The following is a 17,592-nucleotide window of genomic DNA, read 5'->3' as shown; positions in this document are numbered from 1 at the left end:
TTTGGGGGATGGATAGCAATGGTAGCATAATGGTCAAACACAAGCCACCACAACGGGACCCTGTGGGTGAAGTGATTACTATCAGACAGGCTGGAACATACTTTGATGAACACTTAACTATACCCAAAAGACCATTAGCCAGATACACCAAGAAGCAAATATATTTAATCCTAACAGCCTACCACCATTTAAGAGATAAGTAATTGTGCTCAGCACTAGTTCAAACTTCAGCATGCAACCTTCTTAAGTAGAGCACTGAACACTTTAAGAGTTAGTCTAGTTAGTCACACAATGCACAATGCCTGACCATCAAAAAAGAACAGCCTGCTGTGGAACCACCATTTAATTTGGTAACCTGGCTTTCTTTCAAAAGAGCTCTAACTATTAGAAACAAAGGTTTTTATACAGGCTTCTCCATCACCACAAACTGGAAGAAAAGTCATTCCAGTTTAATGCTACTTTCTCAAAGCTTTCAGATATTTACTATGCCAAGGTAAAGGCAAAGGAAGGCAGCCTTGCCCTCTGCAATGCAGTGGAAATGCCACTCTAACTAAATAAATGCACATTATCACAAAGGGGATTCTAAATGCAGAGAAAGTGTTCCATCTTTGTAGTTTTGGACACAGTACAGAATATCACGAACTGCATTACACGGAGACACTACTAGAAAAGTGAAGACTGACAAAATGACACCTTGATGTACCCTTTTAACATCAGCAAGAAGGGCTGTAAAATAACTGCAGTAAGAAATTTTTGCTTAAAGCAATCTTAAATACAGCCTGATGTATCTTGACAAAATTAGATGTTTTACTGATTTTTCCCCTCTACAATCTTATCCTCAGTTCTCACGCAATGTGCATTCTGAACTATAAAAGCACAAACAGCAGAAAAATTTGAGAGGTAAATGAGTGGAAGAGTGATCCAGTAAACAGGTTACAGGACACTGAGTCAGCAGGTCCCAGTTTTTTTCCCTGCACTGTCATCAGCTCACTGCGACCCTGCAAAAATTGCTTCAACTCTGTGCCTGTTTTCCCATGGAGAGTATTTTAAGCTCTCTGGAAGAAAAACGTTATAGAAGGGTTGTATGTTTTATTTTATTAATAAAGCACACTAAATTCATTATATTCCAGTTTACTTTAAAAAGTGGAAATTTTGTAAAGTGGTTGTGACAGAAATGGCAATTCCATGCAATATCATTGGAAAATCATATTGAATTAAACTTAAGTATCTCTGAAATCTGCTGTACTAAGTGCAAAGTTTATGTATTACTGTGGGACAGGATTATATGTAACCTCTCTGGGGGGGAATGCGATGTAAAGTTTGGATGATCAAAGGGCTATATTGAACAACATGCCAAAAAATGGACTTTTGGGACTGTACATATGAAATGTATTTCCTGGGAAATATTCTCAGGGGAGGTGAATGCAAATTCTCTACCTCCAGTATGTAAAATCCCAGCCTTTTGAAGCTATACCCTGAGAAGGGCCTGTCTGCTCATCACCTGTTCTACAAAGTCAAGATCAAAGGCCCAAGCTGTATAAAGGAAAGACATACTTATGGTTGGTCTGACTTTGAAACAGTTGTGAACTTGTTACTACAGGGAAAACCCATTTGTGGGTCTTGAAGGACTGACACCTATCAGAGGATGAGGCTGGGGGTGACTTCTGCTAGGGTTTTAAGCAGGCATGAAGGTTCTTTTATTGTTTTAATTTTTTTTCTGGAATACTTTTACCTTAAAAATAAAAATGCTTGCTTAGGAGTCCTGTGTGATAATTTGTGCTTGCTAGTGATTACAGCTGTTCACAGCCTTCAGAAAGAAAGCAAAGAGCAGATGTTGGACAGTTTAGGCAGTATGGCTTGCTGTGGATATCAGTGTAGGCAGGAAACTGCACAGCCTGAAAAATCCCTGGTCAGGAGGCAGACACATGCAGGTCTCCGCCCAAGGAAGGTGACAGTTGAGGAACCAGGAGCCCAGAGTGGGTGCCTTGGCAGACCATGAGGGGGAAATAAGGGTGCAGTTGCCCTTAACTATGACAGTGGCGTTGGACAAAGTCTGAGTGGTCTGACTACTAGCTACCAATAACAGTAAGATTTAATTTTCATTCTAAGCCATCACCCGTCCTTTGATTTCCATTTAACTTTCCTCAAGTAAATTCCTTTTGGGCTAAAATTTTCCATACTTGAGTCTTGACCCAAAAGCATTTATTTTTTAAATGAGCAAAACTAGTTTAGTCTTTTCTGAGTTATATATGTTCTGACTGACAGTGTTGTGTAATTCAAGAGAGATGAAGACAGAATATTTAAAGCTTGGTTTGTTATATAGTCCTCTTCAAAGGGGAAAAACTTGACTTTGAAATAAAGTTTATGAATTAATGTTCGGTATTTTTGTGCATGGGTTTTAGAGGCTGCCTCCTCATCTACGGGTCATCTTAGTTATTTAGCAACACAAAGGCACATCTTGAAAGTGACTACAAAGCACTTTTCCCATTTCTTAAAAAAGAACCAGGAAAACTAAATAAAACAAGCACTAAAGTGAAATTAAGGTCAAAATTGAGAACTCAAAACTTCAGAAATTCCAAGAATTATTGTTTCCCCCACATCCACAACTTGGCCATGTCACAGACAGTATTATCTATTCCTGTTTTCCTTGTACACAATAAATAGTTGATCATTCTGTTATTTAATTTATACTCTAAAATAGATGTGATCCTTTTGAATGTCTTATTAATATTGTGGTAACATTTTTATCTTTTGGTTTACATGCTTCTGTATTTTCAGCTTTAACATTTCATTGAATAAGAAACAAGAATATTTATATTAGACACTTTCAGTTTTTAGAACTTGAGAATTTTCTCAAATGTACTGTAATAGAAAATTTAAGTTAACTCTGTCTTATGTAAATCTGAGCCCCAAGCACTTAACACAACTTTATAAAAAAATAAAGATATTAAAGTGATATTGATCTGACTATTTACCATCATTTAAATTTAAAATCTCATCTTTTATTTGAATTGGTTTTTAAGATTATTATTTGTTTATTCCATTAACTGGAAATATCTAATATCTTAGGTAAATTAAATCATTCCTAAAGAATCAAGGCAATACATGTATACGTCTTAATTTAAGGATACAGGTGATTTACCTAATTCCTATTAATCTTACTGGGAATTAGTCGGTACATTACTTGTGCATCAGTGACACGACATACCTAGACATTTTATAAAAGTCTTCCTAGTAGATGAATTCCCTATTGCTATCAAATTTTAGTGCAAAAATATTAATACAATGCATTATCTACTGTATTTTTATTCCAATCTGTACATCTCTAGTCTTCTATCAGTACAATCAAGCCAATGACTTTCACTTTTGTTTTACCATTCTACTTGACTTCTTCAGCAACGCTGCTTCTTCATGCCTTAGGGCATGTCTACACTATAAAATTAAGTCAACAAACAGCCACCACAGTAATTAATTTGATTTTTAATGTCCACATTATGTTCCTATCAGTGATTCATGTCCTCACCAGGAGAACTTGCACTGTTTTAATTGAGAGCATGGGGCACTGACAGCAGGAGCCCTGCTGCCCTTGGCTGTCAGTCCCGAGGCAGCAATAGGCAAGTGTCTACACCTCATGGAGGTGGAATTAAGTTGGTGTAGAGGGCGACTTACATTGACAGGAGGGAACATTTAAGTGTAGATACTTACGGAGTTAGGCAGCTTACCTCAAACTAACTTTGGCACGTAGACCAGGCTTTAATGAGCTTTACTTATCTGAGCTACCTTTTGTTCATTATGAAAGCACAATCTTAATTGGCTTTCATAATCCTTTAAATACACACATTTAGGCCTGGTCTACACTTGACATGAAATTCTAAATAGCACGGTGTCCCCACTATACTGGCCAATAGGAAATGCCTTCCCGTCAACGCAGCATTACTCTTTTTCCAGGGGTGGATGTATTTGGTTGACTTCTGGATTGATTGAGTGGGTCTCCACGTCTGCTCAATCGATCCCAAAGTATCAATCTGATGGCAGCAAATTTGCCACCATCAGTGAAAACATAGCTTTTGGCTAGTCAAAGGACTCTCAGTCATCAGTAGCTTATCTCAATGTACAAACATAAACACGATTTTTTAAGAGTCATCTACAGGAGGGAAGCAGTCCAGAGGGCTGGGTGCTCTAAAACACTGTGGTAAACAGATGCTTCTGTCGACGAGAAAAAAGGCAAACGGCTCATATGTCAGGAAAATGGAATTACATAAAGATCAGTGAGACTTACATTAGTAATTAAGATGTTTTGCCCAACTCATAGAAACGGAGTCTATTTTCTGCTCAATGAGCATGTATAACTACTTAAGAGAAGTTATACCAACTGTTGGGAAATATAATTTCTCTACTATTAAAATCTAACAGTTGTAAGCAGAACACAAAATTTGTATCCACATACGATCTGCAAAAATGATCCATGAATATAAAGCAAAACAGCAAGAGTTTTGTGGCACCTTAACATGCAACGAAGTGGGTTTCTGCCCATGAACGCTTAAGCCCAAATAAATTTGTTAGTCTTTAAGGTACCACAGAACTCTCACTGTTTTGCTAAAACCAGATTAACGCAGGAACTCATCAACATGCAAGGATGTAAGGCAGATATCCGCAGATTTGCAGGGCTCTAACAATGAAATGAAACAAGTAACTAATGCCTCAAAATAATTTTATTTTACAGGTCTGAGTGCTTAATTTTGAGGGTTGGAGTTATATATCCAAAATCAGTATTCCAACACAAAAGTATTCAGCTGTGGTTACACCTACTCTGTCTCCACCCACAATTTCAGTACAGAAATGGCCAATCACATTTATTACAACTAATATTTAGTTTCATTTTAGATCACATTTCTTTTAATCCGTTTCCTAAAAAAACAAATGCCGGGACTGGACCCACCATTCCAAACATGCGTTGTGCAGTGCGGTAACAGGGAGCTATCCTAAGGCCATGCTAAGTAATAAAACATTTACAGAAGAAATCAACTTTGGAAAAAGAGACTATAGTCCCAGGACTGATTTAGTGCTACCCCACAAGGAAATAGGAAGACAACCCTCCTGACAGAGCATTCAACTGTTTCACCAAAGCTACATAGAGATCAGTGAGAGCATGGGTGAGAGGAGCCTTTGGATCACCTAAACTTAATAGCAGTAGCAGAACTAAGACTGGATTTTGCTTCCACAAGACTTCTTCAGAAGAAACTTAATACAATGCCTTAGAATAGACTAATTGTCAGTCAGCTCTTTCATGAAGCAAATCTAGCACATCTACCAAGAAGTGAAAGCAGGGTGACAAATGCATCTAAAAGTTAGACCAATCTGAAATACCCAGTTGATGTATTCCTATGGAAATTCCTATGTTACTGACAATGGTAGAACCATCTGTGAAAAACAGTAGCAAACATCACTAAGATATTTAGATTCATATCAATAGTTTGGGTACAAGATAAAATTGCACCAGTTTAATAGGTTTTAAATCTGTTTTAAAATGAGAGCTAATTCCAGTATGGATACTTATTTTATTTAAACCATTTCCCAACTGACTTCAGCCAAGCCAAATTAAGGCTGGTTTAAATCAAAAGAAGAGAGTGTCCATGCAGCCTTTTGCACTGGATTGACCAAACTGGTTTAACAACCACACTTTTTTAGTTAAATTGGTGCAACTTCCTTGTGATGAAAAGGCCTAAGCTATTCCTATTTGTCAGTTTATTAGTATGATTTAAGTACAGCATCTTTCCTATGTTTAAGCATTCTAAAGCTTCACAAGGCAACAGCACAGTCAGCACACAACCAAACTCTTCATGTGCTGTGTGGTATATACAGTATTAGAGGGGAACTGAAAGGGGAAAGAAAGGAAGTAATTGGGGCATGTGTTTCTCTTATCCCCCCTCCCTCCATGTTGTAATAAGGAGACAGTTTACTCTCACCCAAAAAGAAGCTTCTGTATTTAAAGACACAAGAACAGAAATTGAGATTTATGTCTAAGCTTGCTTTTCCTGGCAGATTAATTAATCAATCAATGAACCAGTAGGAATTTAACATTACACATCAAACAAGTGAAGTCAGGAGAGGTTTAACTGATTTTTATTCAGATTGTTTAAGACTTTTTAAAACACCTATTTAATTCAACTCATAAGCAAATGGAAGAAAAGACTTAAATCAAGGGATGTTCTATTGTCCAAAGAACTAAGGAAGTTTTCAACATAAAGTATCTTCAAGAAGTCCAAAAATAGGGAAAATAAGATTTGGCATTCCCGATATTTCTAACCCAGTTTCTTCTATCCCTCTTTAAACATGTACCACTCAGACTCTTTGGAACTTTTAACACTTCAGTTCTGAAGCAAACTGAAAACAAGAATACTTACACTAAATTGCTAGTTATGTTTAAACACTTCTAATTCGTTCATGCTATAAAACGTAGTGTTTTCAACATATTTTTAATAAATGCTGTATTAGGATTCTAAAATTAATATTACTTGAAGTTAGTAATATTTTAATCTTACAGAGTCTGCAAATGTACGTGTGAAACTAAAAAAACTTTTGAGCCAAGATGTTTCATTTCTGATTTCTACAGCACAAGCCAGATCTACTATTTAAGATTTAATATCTAAAATATTATGTCTTACCTCCAACTGCACAGGTCACCATATCAACAGTATTTTTACTTTGTTCTTAGCTAATAGACATTCAAAACTGAATTCCATTGTCCTTCTAGAACACCTGAAACCACCTCTAGTGAAAGCATTTAATCTTTTACATTATCAGAAGTTTTCACATTTAACATTTTTCATCCACTTGTCTCTAGACTCCATATAATTTCTGATTTTACCCTGTATATGCAAAACACAGATGACATCTTCAGAAACTTAAGATTCAAAATGTAATTGTATGAATCTTGCATTTAAGAAACAGCATGTGACCACAAACAATACATATGAACAAATAGTTATTGCATATGTTGCCTGTCATTTCCTTCCGATTACTTAGCCATCCAATCTTGAACACTTCAGAGAACATTAACAACTCTGATTTTTTTTCTTTTCTTCAGATTGTTAAACTATGGATTTTTGCCTATTTGGCTTGACATGTCAAAGAATGATTTATCCTATGCATATTATGAGGTCTGCAGGAGAAAGGCTCCTGCACAGCTCTGAAGAGGGGCTTTCTCCCCTTCACTCACCTTCACCACTGTGCACAGTGCTAAGTTAGCTATGCACATGAAACCTGACCATAACGACACACTTTGAGCGCAATAAGAAAAAGCAAGCAAAATACAGTGCTAATGTACAATAATTTCTCAAGTCAAAAGCAATTCACATTTGGACCACTCAAAGGTTCTTCTCCTCTGACGGAAATTTTTATGCCAAGTTTCAGAAATTAGTAACTGTTTACAGTTGCTAATAAAATACTCATGACACCTTAATTATAGCAGTCACTACTGCTCCCCTGTATGTCATAACAAGTATGAAGAACTAACAGAGGCCAAGGAATTCACAAGCAAAAACATCCCAAATTGCATCCATGTGTCAGAATTCTGATGTCTTGTACTTTACACAACTTTCTAAAGTAAGATACTCTCCACAGAACTTTGCCAGAAAGTCCATTAAAACAGAGGTTCTCAAACTTTTTCTTTCGGAGGCTCTCCCAACACAGGGGAGAAGCTTGTGGCTTTTGTTCCGCAAGGCAGGGGGCTCAGGGCTTCTGCCAGGGCTCGAGGCCCCAGGATCAGGGCTTCAGCCCATGGGGCACTGGGCCTTGGAGCTTCAGCCTCACGGGTTGGCTTCAGCCGTGGCACAGGGCACTGGGGCTCCAAATGGCCCTGGCTTGGCAAAGCCCCTGAAATAGCTTGCGACTCCACCCTGGGCCGCAGACTCCTAGTTGAGAACTGATGCATTAAAATACTAGAACACTAAAGACATTTGTTAAAATGTAAATTATGAAGTTGCTTTAAAAACAGTAGGAACTGCTACATACAGATAGCAATTGATAAAAATGACCAGCGAAGGAAAAAAGGTTGCACTTGTGTAGTTTTTACTTGTAGTGTAGGTCTGAACAGATTTCCTCACCTTTCCACACCCTCCTAATTTAACTGAAAATTCAGTTGTCTACCAAAACTAGTAGGTTTATGACATCAAGTTTCACTTCCTTGACATGTCTGAAGTTTTTTTATCCAGACCATTACAAACTACGTAATTTACCTAAAACACCTGGGGAAAGTTTTAAGTATTGAAAATCTCCAAACCTTCAATTAAAGACTAAGACCTTGTCTACACATGAGCTTGCACTGATTTAACATTTTAATATCACACTCTGCTTATACAAATGTAAGTTTGTATGTAGACAAAGTATGAGAAAATTCCCTATCGATATTTTAAAGTCACACAAAAAGCCTTCCACCTATCTCCTTAAATGACAACACCATATTCCTGCTACTTCTAATAGGGGGGAAAAAAAACAGCGCACTCTCACACACAGATGTAAAGCAGGCACAATTTTTGGCCCCTTTGCTGGTCACCTTTACAGCCATAATATAAATTTTACTTCTTCCAAACACACCCAAACTAGACTACTCATATTTCAAGTTTTGTTTTTAAATAAAAGTGAAACAGGAAATTTCACAACTAAATTCATGGGTTTTTTTTACATTATAAACAAAAGCAGAATTAAGACATTAACCCTGCTGCAGTTCAGAATTATTTGGTAACATTGTAAGTTTTAACATGTAAAAACTAATATATAACTAAGTTTCAAGTATACCACTGCAACTCCAGAGCTTGTAATGGGGGCTATAACATTCAAAACATTTTTTGGTATTGTGTCCCATTATATTTACCCATTAAGCTCTGTAGAACAGGGCCACTTGTATGGCACCATCCGTCTGAAACAGCATCATGTACATAACTGGTACCATAGAAATGATCAGTAACCACAACACCCTCTCTCTCTCCTTCCACACCCCAGCACCTCTGGAGATTAGCTGATGTTTCCACAACAGACACCCCAAAAGTCAGGGAGGGGGTTGTTGTAGAACAGTCTGGACGCCTTCGTTGTCTTGGCTGCACCACCGGTACAGAGGAACCTCCGGGGCTGGGAATCTCTGGTGGGGTGGCCGGCTGCCCCCAGCTTTGTGCTGCTGCCTGCTCATACAATGCAAACTGCCTCGGAGAGGCTGAGACTCTGCCTCTCTCAGCCGCCATGTTAGCTTCAGCCTCCATGTGCACAGACCGTGAGGGAGGGAGGGAGCCCCAGAGACCGCAGATCCTACCTCCCGGCACCCACCCAGCTCTTTGCCCCGAGGGCAGAGGGTCGCTACTCGATGGGGCGGTTACAAAACAAATTCGTCCCCCCCTCGCCCAAGAGCTGAGTGCGCGACGGCCCCGGCCGAGAGGAACAATAGGAAGAGGGGGGGAGCGGGAGGCGGTTTGTGGTTCACCGGAGCTCTCCCCGGGAGTGGAGACACCAACGGCGGCTGGAAAGACGGGAAAGGGGCACAGCGGCGGCTCCTCCTGCCCGTGTCCGACAGCCGCCGGAGGGGGACGCGCATCTCCCCGCGCTGGGCTTTGCGGACAAAGGGCGGCGCGCTCCGGCCAGGCCTAGCAGGAAAGGGCTTCCCCGGGCGAGGCGGCCGCTCTTCCAGAACCTTCCAGCGGTGCGAGACTCGGGAGCCTCCAGCGGGGCCACGCCGGGAACGCCCCGAGCAGGCCCGGGCAGCGGGACCCGGACCCGCCAATCCCCGCCACGGATGATGGGGAACGTCCCGATAAAAAGGAATTCCGCATGAGACAGCACAACAGGCCGCGGGGGCCGGGCAGGAGGGGGGCCGAGGAGTCCGGGGAAGGTTGGCGCAGGGAAAGCGGGAACCCGGGAGGGGGGCGGCAGGGCCCGGACGGGGGTGCGGGAGATACGGTACCTTCTTCTTCTCCAGGTTCCGCAGCTTCTTGTCGATCACTCCCAGGATTTGCTTCATCGCCTCGGTCTGCACCGAGCTGGTGCTGCCGCCCGTAGCCGCCACTGCCTGGGGGGGAGCTGCCGCTGCCGCCGCGGAGGTCTCGCTACCCGCCGGCATTGGCCCCACTTTGCCACTGCTACTCGCCATAGTGCTGTTGGTGGCCGAGGGCATCTCTGCGGGCGAGGAGAGAGAGCGCGTTTTTACCGGGGATGGCTGGACGGGCCGCCGGAGGGGACACGCGGGAGGGCGCGCGCGCACCCACACAGACTTCCTCACTCCGCCGCCCTCCCCCCCGCCCGCAGGACAGGCGCGCGCGCGCGAGTCGCACCTGCAGGCGCGCGCCTAAAGGTCTCGCCACCAAATAAGAGTCGGCTCCGTCCGCCTGCGACTGGGGCGCTCGGCAGAGTCACGTGACCAGCAGCCTGCTGGCGCCGTTCGCCCCCTGTCCCCGTTAAACGGTCACTCAAGAAAACCTTCCCCCTCCGTGTCGGGAACGATTCGCCCCCTCACCGTGTGTGTGTGTGTGTGTCCCAAGGGGAGGGGGCCCAGTGTGCTGCGCTCTCGGTCTAGGGAATGGCCGCCTCAGCCCACTCCGGAGTCCGGCCCCGCCGCCTGCGCCGCTCCTGCTACCTCTGCACCGAGCTACTAAAGGGAAAAAGAGAGAGCGAGCGGAGTGAGCGCGCCTCAGACAGGCGGGGAGGGGGAGGAGTGTGCGAGCGAGCGCGATGGGTCCTCGGCGGCGGGGTGTGTCTTCGTAGATCGCCTGAGCCATGGGCCGGCCGGCTGGCTCCGCATCCCACAGCGGGACGGGCTGAGGGGGCCGGCGAGTCCCCCCCGCCTGCACCCAACAACGCCCTTTCCAAACCCCAAGGCCGTCCCCGGCCGCCTCTTTCAGGCGTGCGCTGGCCACTTAAACCCGGTACACAAGGGGGAGCAGGTGCACGGGGGGAAGGGGCTCCTGGAAGGACCCCGCGGGAACGGGCAAAATCTGAGTCTCCGCCGCAGCGGCTTAGGCAGCTCCATCCCTTTCTCCGGGGGGGGGCGGGTTGCAGGGACCCCCCGCCCCGAGCCGGCGGGTGAGTGGGATCAGGGCTCCGCCGGGCAAAGGGCTTCCCTGCAGCCGCCGCCGCCGCCGTGCCCCGGCAGCGGGCGGGCGGGCTCCTCTGGCGGGCGGGGGTGCGCGCGCTGGGCGCCGGGCAGTGGCGGCCGGGCTGGTAGCGCTCTGGCCACGAGCCCTGGCTGGGGTCAGGCGCGCTGAGAATTGTAACCGCCGCTTCCTCGCGCGTTTGGAGGCAGGGAGGAGGAAGCCCCGTTGTCCCCAGAGTACAGGGGAAGGGAAGGGAAGGGGCGGAGGACCATCCCCGTGGGCTGGGGCGCATCTGATTTTTTTTTTTTTTTTTTTTTAAGCTTGGAAACAGACACGTATTTAATGCGTGTAACACCCCGTCCCACTAAGGAGGATCAACCCCTTTTCTCAACCAACTCTATCCTTCGTTTGGCAAACGTAGACGCCTCCTCCGCCTGCTGTGACCCCCCTCCCCATTACCCTGGGGGCTGCTCAGGCCATCGAGGCAGGTCCAGCAGAACGAGGTTCATCTGTGACACAGCAGAGGTTTTGTTAGGTGGCTGCAGAGCCCTTTGCTGTAAGGCAGTTGGGGTGCAGACCTGAGGAGGTGCGCAGTGCCTCATGTCCAAGCCCTCTCCACTGCAGAGGATCTGATGCCCAGACATGATGATCCTCTGAAGACATGTGGCTTGAAGACTTACTTCTTGCCTAATCAGCTAATGCCTAGTAGCTGCTCCTTACTAGGTATGGCTTCTGGGATGTTAGGCAACAGGTAAGGAGCATCCCTGAAACTATCAACTCCCCAATGGGAGCCACCTGCTACATCACACCTGGGGCTTGAGAGTCAATTAATCCATTTTAGGCACTGGGGAACAATTGCCTCCCTTTCCTTACTTGCCAGGAGGGCCGTTAAAGGTTCCTGTGTCTTTCTTGCACATATTGATGCCTGCCTAAGACTTACATAAGTTTTAAACTTCATATACATTTCTGATTTAAGGCAGTAAATGAATCCACCTCCTTGGTGCTAATGTTGTCAGCTGTTGCGGATCTTTGATTTCTGGTCCAGGCAACTAAAAGCCTATTACTTAATTTCTTTATCATTTACAGGAATTAATAGTGAGATAATCCCAGATTTGTGTGGTACAAAGGCAAATTTGCATTCAAAATGAGTGCTGTGCTTTTTTTTAGGGAGGTACAATTGTGAAGTCTGGAAGGAACTGAAATGCCCCTGAATATATCAGCATACATGGGTCTTTAGGCAAACCAAGCTGGAAAGGCTTAGGCAGTTATTCAGTGGCCCTTTTTAATAGTACAGAGGAACTTTTTCCTGGTATTTAGGTGGAGAAATACCCTTTACATTTTTTGTGAATTTGATAATTAGCTAATTTGTGTACCTATCTTCTTTTCTGTTCCTCATTTTACATCTAATTTTAGCTGCATGCTAAGTTAACCTGTGTTCTGCCTTTGCTATAATTTCCAACAAATAACTTACTGTGGTTTGCATATATGTACTGTCTTTGCATATATGTAGTATCTTTTTTTCAAAGCAGTTCATAGGAAGCAGTTCATATAAAGGTAGCCACCTCCAAGATGAAACATTGTAACTATAACAGCAACAATACACAGTATTTTGGTCTGGAAGTGAATACCCTTTCTAACTGAAATTTTAAAGGAACATTTCAGATAGATCCCACAGTGTAGCATTGGGTGACTGTTCATTTCAACTGAAGCTCTTTGTGATGAATCCCTGCTGCTTATATAGGTGAGGCTATCAAGCTAGTGAGGAGACTAGGCACCAATTTCAATTCTTGGGTAGAAACAGATATAGGATAGGAAGGGACCTCTATAGGTTATCTAGTCCAGTTCCCTGCACTGATGCAGATTTAAGTATTCTCTAGTCCATCCCTGACAAGTGTTTGTATAACTTGTTCTTAAAAACCTCCAATGATGAAGATTCCACAATTTCTGTAAGTAATTTGTTCCAGTGCTTAACTAATCTTACACTTAGGAAGTTGTTCCTAATGTCTAAACTAAATCTTCCTTGGTGCAATTTAAGCACATTACTTGTCCTGTCCTCAGTGATTAAGGAGAACAATTTGTCACCCTCTTATTTATAACTGCCTCTTACATACTTGAAGACGGTTATCTTTTCAGGCTGGTGAACCCGCAGTCTTCTGTTTTCCAGACTAAGCAAGCCCAATTTTTCAATCTTTGCACAACTTTTCTAGACTTTTAATAATTTTTGTTGCTCTGCTCTGGACTTTCTCCAAAGTTTTTTCTCTTTCTCGTTTCTGAACTTTGTCCCCATCTTTTCTGAAGTGTGGTGTCCAGAACTGGACACAGTATTCCAGTTGAGGCCTTGTCAGCACAGAGTAGGGCAGGAGAATTACTTCTCATGTCTTGCTTATAACACTCCTGCTAATACATCCCAGAATGATGTTTGCTTTTTTTGCAACTGTATTGCATTGTTGACCTATATTTAATTTGTGATATATTATAACCACCAGATCCTTTTCTGCAGTACTCCTTCCTAGGAAGTCATTTCCCATTTTGTATTTTTGCAATTGATTATTCCTTCCTAGGTGTATTACTTTACATTTGTCTTTATTGAATTTCATCATGTTTAACTGAGCCCATTTCTCCAGTTTGTCAAGATTATTTTGAATTCTAATCCTGTCCTTGCAACCCCTCCCAGATTGGTATCATCAGCAAACTGAAAGTGTGCTCTTTGCCATTATCCAAGTCATTTATGAAGATACAGAACAGGACCCAGAACAGATCCCTGAGAGACCCCACTTGATAGACCCTTCCAGCTAGAATATGAACTATTGATAACTACTCTCAGTACAATTTTCCAGACTGTCATGTGAGACAGCATCAAAAGCCTTACTAAAGTTGAGCTATATGACATCTACTACTTCCCCCCATCCACATGGCTTGTTATCCTGGCAAAGAAGGATATTAGTTGGTTTGATGTGATTGTTCTTGACAAATCCCTATTGACTGTTATTTATTGCCTTTTTTCCTTCTCGGTACTTAAAACTTTGGTACCCAGGAAATAATGGAGCAAACAATATAACAAAGTTAAGATGACTGGTCTATAATTACCCGGGTGTCCTTATTCTCCTTTTCATATATAGATACTATATTTTTCCTTTTCCAGTCCTCTGGTATCTCTCCCATCCTCCATGAGTTCTGAAAGATAATCAGTAATGTCTCAGATCTCTTCAGCCAGTCCCTTAATTGTTGTTGTTGTTAGGCCCTGCCAACTTGAAGACCTCTAACTTGTCTAAGTGATTCTTAACTTGTTCTTTCCGTATTTTAGCCTCAGATCCTACCCCGTTTACACTGATGTTCACTACGTTCAGTCGCTGCTAACTATTTTGGTGAAAACTGAAACAAAAAAAGCATTCAACACTTCAGCCATCTCTGCATTTTCTGTTATTGTCTGTCTTTCGCTTGTCATTTAGTAATAGACCTATCCTGTCCCTGGTCTTCCTCCTCTTTCTGATGAATTTGTAAAATTCTTTCTTGTTACCCTTTATATCCATAGCTAGTTTAACTTTGTTTTGTCTTGGCCTTTCTAATTTTGTCCGTACCTGCTTGTGTTGGGTTTCTTTTAATACTCATCCTTTGAAATTTGATCTACTTTGCATTTCTTGCATGACTTTTTTTTTCAGGTCATTGAAGATCTCCTGGTTAAGCCAGGGTGGTCTTTTACCTTACCTCCTATCTTTCCTACACATTGGTATAGTTTGCTCTTGTGCCCCTAATAATGTCTGTTTTAAAAAAAAAAGGCTGCCAATTCCCCTGAACTCTTTTTTTTTCCCATTTGATTTGCTTCCCATGGGATCTTACCGATCAATTCTCTGAGTTTGCTAAAGTTTGCCTTCTTGAAGTCCATTGTCTTTATTCTTCTGTTTCCCCTCCTTTGACTCCTTAGAATCTTTAACTCTTTTATTTCATGATCACTTTGACCCAAGCTGCCTTCCACCTTTAGGTTCTCAGTTAGTTTCTCCCTATTTGTTAGAATCAAATCCAAAATAGCCACTCCCCTCCTCGTTTTCTTCATTTTCTGTAACAAAAAGTTGGATAATCTGTTCCCTGCTGTATTATTTTCCCAGCAGGTGTCTGAGTAGTTTAAGTCCCCCATCACCATCAAGTCCTATGTTTTGGATGATTTTGTTAGTTGTTTTAAAAAAAAGTCTCATCCACCTCTACCATAGACCATCTACCCAGGAAGAAGTCTCCTAGCATGACATCACCCTTGTTTTTTTATATTTTTACCCAGAGATCTTCAATAGGTCTGCCTCCCACTTCTGTCTCAACCTCAGTGCAAGTGTATGCACCTTTGATATACAAGGCAAAACTTCCTCCACTTTTTCCCTGCCTGTCCTTCCTGAACAAGCTGTACCCTTCTATACCAATATTCCAGTCATGTGAATTATCCTACCAAGTGTCTGTGATGCCAATTATGTTGTATTTGTGATTATCCAATAGTATTTTTGGTTCTTCCTGTTTATTCCCCATACTTCTCACATTAGTATACAGACATCTAAGAGGATTAGTAGATTTCCCCTTTGTTATCTCTGGTCTCTTCTTTGTCCATGCTGCAATTTCCCATGTTCACCCCAGATTCTGATCATTTGCTCAGATCTCCATGTTTTTGGACTTACCTATGGGCTTTTGTCTACTGCCCTCTTGAACCTAGTTTAAAGCCCACCTCACTAAATTAGCTAGTCTGTATCGGAAGATATTCTTCCCATTCTTAGATAGGTGGACCCTATCTCTGTTCAGCAATCCTTCTTCTCAGAGCAGGATCTCATGGTCAAAGCCAAAGCCCTCCTGGTAGCACCATCCACACAGCCATGTATTTACCGCTAGGATGTGTCTGTCTTTTCATGGATCCTTACCCTCAACCAGGAGGATCGATGAGAACACCCCTGCACTCCCGACTTCTTCACTGTCACTCCTAGAGCCTGTAGTCACTTCTGATCTGCTCAGGGTTGTATCTTGCAGTATCATTAGTGCTCACATGGATGAGATGCTCCAGATACACCAACTCTGGATTAACTTCATTGAAGTCAATGGGTTACTCTGGATTTACATGATGTAACTAAAAGTAGAATTTAGTCTGTGGGCTGCAGTGCCATCAGTATGCTGATGACATTCACATCTCTATTTCCGTCTTGTCTGTCAGGTAGTTGAGATGCCTTCTGTCTGAGGCAATTGAGTGATTTATCCAGTATCTGTCTGATGCTGGGGATTAGTTTAGACTCAATCCAAGCAAGACAGGTAATGTGGTAGGTTAGTAGAAGCAAGCAGAAAAAGGGGCAGAGATCACATTACCTTGATTTGAGGGAGTGCATGCCAGTTTTTTTTTTTTTTCAGGTTCATAATTTTGGGGGGTGGGGGTCATGCTAAATTTTAATGGTGTGCAGATAGCAGCTGTGGCTAAGTCTGCTTTTTTCCAGTCTCTGCTTGGCAAGAAGGTCATGTCTGTGCCTTTTGGATGTGGACGTTGCTACAGATACAGCTAAGCCTATGTCACTTTGTGGTTAGACTAGTGTAGTGCTCTTTACACAAGGCTACATTTTAAAGCCGTTTTTGAAGATAATGCTAGTGTAGAATACATCTGCTTGGTTGTTAAATTGTATTTTGCACCAAGAGCACATTATGCCCATGCTCCAATATTTTAACTAATTAATTCTCATGACACTCTCATATGATGGGTAAGAATTATCCCCTGAGAAAACTAATGTGGAATGTGTGATATGGTGCAGGCAGGAGGCAGTAGAAGAGTGGTGGATGGGAGGTATGTGAATCCCAGAATGCTCCGGGCCTTATTCCCTGCTGACTAACTCAGAGCCACTGGGGGCAATAAGGAGCAGCTGAGGCTGATTAAGGTTCAGCCAGGTGCTCCATAAAAGGGCTCCACCCCAAACACAAGGGGCACAAGCTGGAGGAATTAGGAGTGCTGGACTGGACTGGACTGGACTGGAGAGCAGAGCAGAGCTCTGCAGTCGAACAGTGAGGAGGAAGGTACTGGCTCAAGAGGCCAGAAAGACTGAAGGAGGGGGAGAATTAGCCCAGGGGAAGAGTGTGCCATCTGGAAAGCAGTACCAGCAGCACATAGCTGCTTCTCATAGGGCCCCTGGGCTGGGACCCGGAGGAGCGGGTGGGCCTGGGTCCCTCCCCCCTCCCCTGGGAAGACGGGGTGACGGGCAATTTCCTGGCCCACTACAAGCAGGAAGGTGCGAGACCCACTGGAGGGAAGCCGGCCATCAGCCACAAATGATAAACTGACATGCCTAAAGCCACAGAGCAAGTCAATGGCAGAGCTGGGCTGGATAGTCAAGACTTCCTGAGTCCCTGAACTGTATTTGTTCTGCTAGGCTATAATCGAATTTCATAAAGGAGCTAAAAATGTTAGAGCCAGAAATAACATTTATAGATATACTTCCTAAAATAAGAATAGTCATATCTCATGCTTCTGGGCTTCAGCTTATCAGGCTATAGAGAACAGGAAGTAATTTCT

General features: G+C 43.0%; 1 protein-coding gene across 5 annotated transcripts in view; it reads right to left on the bottom strand.

Moving 5' to 3' along the window:
• The window catches only part of CAPRIN1 (cell cycle associated protein 1), a 67,711-nt gene extending 55,938 nt beyond the window's left edge, over nt 1-11,773 (bottom strand). Inside the window, exons 1-3 of one of the 5 annotated variants that reach the window (XM_067557537.1) lie at nt 11,756-11,773; nt 10,499-10,633; nt 9,950-10,159 (exon numbers count right to left, since the gene is read on the bottom strand). In XM_067557537.1, coding sequence (XP_067413638.1) covers nt 9,950-10,159 — 210 coding nt within the window. In that variant the 5' untranslated portion in view covers nt 10,499-10,633; nt 11,756-11,773. Of the gene's footprint in view, nt 1-8,872; nt 9,309-9,949; nt 10,162-10,316; nt 10,470-10,498; nt 10,678-11,755 lie in introns of those variants that run through there. The other 4 variants (XM_067557535.1, XM_067557534.1, XM_067557538.1 and 1 more) reach the window with 4 other exon arrangements.
• Nucleotides 11,774-17,592: the final 5,819 nt, after the last annotated feature.

The sequence above is a fragment of the Emydura macquarii genome, unplaced genomic scaffold (assembly GCF_026122565.2).
Source record: "Emydura macquarii macquarii isolate MOO-44397 ecotype Brisbane River unplaced genomic scaffold, CSIRO-AGI_Emac_v2 contig_1876, whole genome shotgun sequence".
In the NCBI taxonomy this organism is placed as follows: domain Eukaryota; kingdom Metazoa; phylum Chordata; order Testudines; family Chelidae; genus Emydura; species Emydura macquarii.
Note: the sequence above shows the minus strand (reverse complement) of the source record. Positions and strands in the feature narration are given on the sequence as shown.